At 45.7% G+C, this 1,169-nt stretch overlaps 1 protein-coding gene across 1 annotated transcript in view; it reads left to right on the top strand.

Moving 5' to 3' along the window:
* LOC106537054 (kinesin-associated protein 3) overlaps positions 1-1,169 on the top strand; it is a gene marked incomplete at both ends in the record, with an annotated part of 3,250 nt that continues 2,081 nt past the window's right edge. Inside the window, 3 exon segments of the mRNA XM_014034419.1 lie at positions 1-116; positions 243-425; positions 551-729. Of these exon segments, the coding sequence (XP_013889873.1) occupies positions 604-729 (126 nt within the window).

Raw genomic sequence — 1,169 nt, 5'->3', positions numbered from 1 at the left:
CTTTTTACCCTCGGAGTGCCATGTATGAACCTGAGCAGTGTTGACTCAGCATTTATTTCAGCACAGGTGTGTTTACCTGATGCAGCCACATGGCTCCGCCCTCCTCCCTGTTACAGGTGTGTATTTATCCAGCCACACATTTAGATTTTATGGATGTTTTCGTGAGTTTTTCCTGTAAACGTAYAGAACGTTTTATTTTTAATGATTGAAAATGTAAGTTTGGTTCTTTCTTTGTGTGTTAGATGTTATTAGTTGTTGTTTTGCAGCTCAGCTTCAGTCGAGGTAGCTCCTGGTCTCAGGTGGTTTCTGTAGACCCTTGACTTGTGGCACATGAAGACTCCTCTGAGAACCAGAACCTGAAGAACAGGAGAAGTCCTTCAGAAAGTACCAGAGTCTGCTGGTCGAACAGGAGCAGCTTCTCCGAGGTACTGAGACAAACATTTGGACATTTGATATTCTCCATCCAGGTTCCAGGTTTCCCTCCAGAACCGGTCCTGTGGCTGGTGTGATATTTCGCCAACAGACCCGTGGTGTTCTCTGGACTCTGCAGTGGCTCTGTGTCTGCTGCTGAACCTGGCTGAAGACCCTCGCACCGAGCTGAAGATGAGGAACAGAAACCTGGTCCAGATGCTRGTGAAGGTTCTGGACCGGGAGGACCAGGACCTGCTGCTGGTGGTGGTCTCCTTCCTGAAGAAACTCTCCATCTTCCTGGAGAACAAGAACGACATGGTGAGCTGCAGCGAGGGTCCGCCTGAAGACCCCTGGTTAACCACAGGTTCTACATGTCAATCTGACCAGTCTGGAGGGGATTGTTCTGTTCAGGACAAATCCTCCTCAGTCTGTCAGCTGAGCACCTGCCTGTCAATCATACAGACCAGCATTTGATGACTCAGCGTGTTTACACAGACAGCTGAGTCACTGTAAGGCTCTAATCCTGGTCCTGGAGGGCCGCAGCCCTGCATGTTCTACTTGATTCTCTGCTCCAACTCACCTGATATGATGATTATCAGGCCTCTGCAGTACGGAGGACCAACACTGACATAATTAGAAATAAAAAACAGGAATAGATAAATTAACCGTTAAATAAATAAATACATTTAAAATGCACCAAATAAATTTAAAAAGAACTTTACTTCATGTTTTATAAATTAATTCACCTTCATTTTTAT

This window comes from Austrofundulus limnaeus, unplaced genomic scaffold, assembly GCF_001266775.1.
Source record: "Austrofundulus limnaeus strain Quisiro unplaced genomic scaffold, Austrofundulus_limnaeus-1.0 Scaffold2110, whole genome shotgun sequence".
Taxonomy (NCBI): Eukaryota; Metazoa; Chordata; class Actinopteri; order Cyprinodontiformes; family Rivulidae; genus Austrofundulus; species Austrofundulus limnaeus.
Note: the sequence above shows the minus strand (reverse complement) of the source record. Positions and strands in the feature narration are given on the sequence as shown.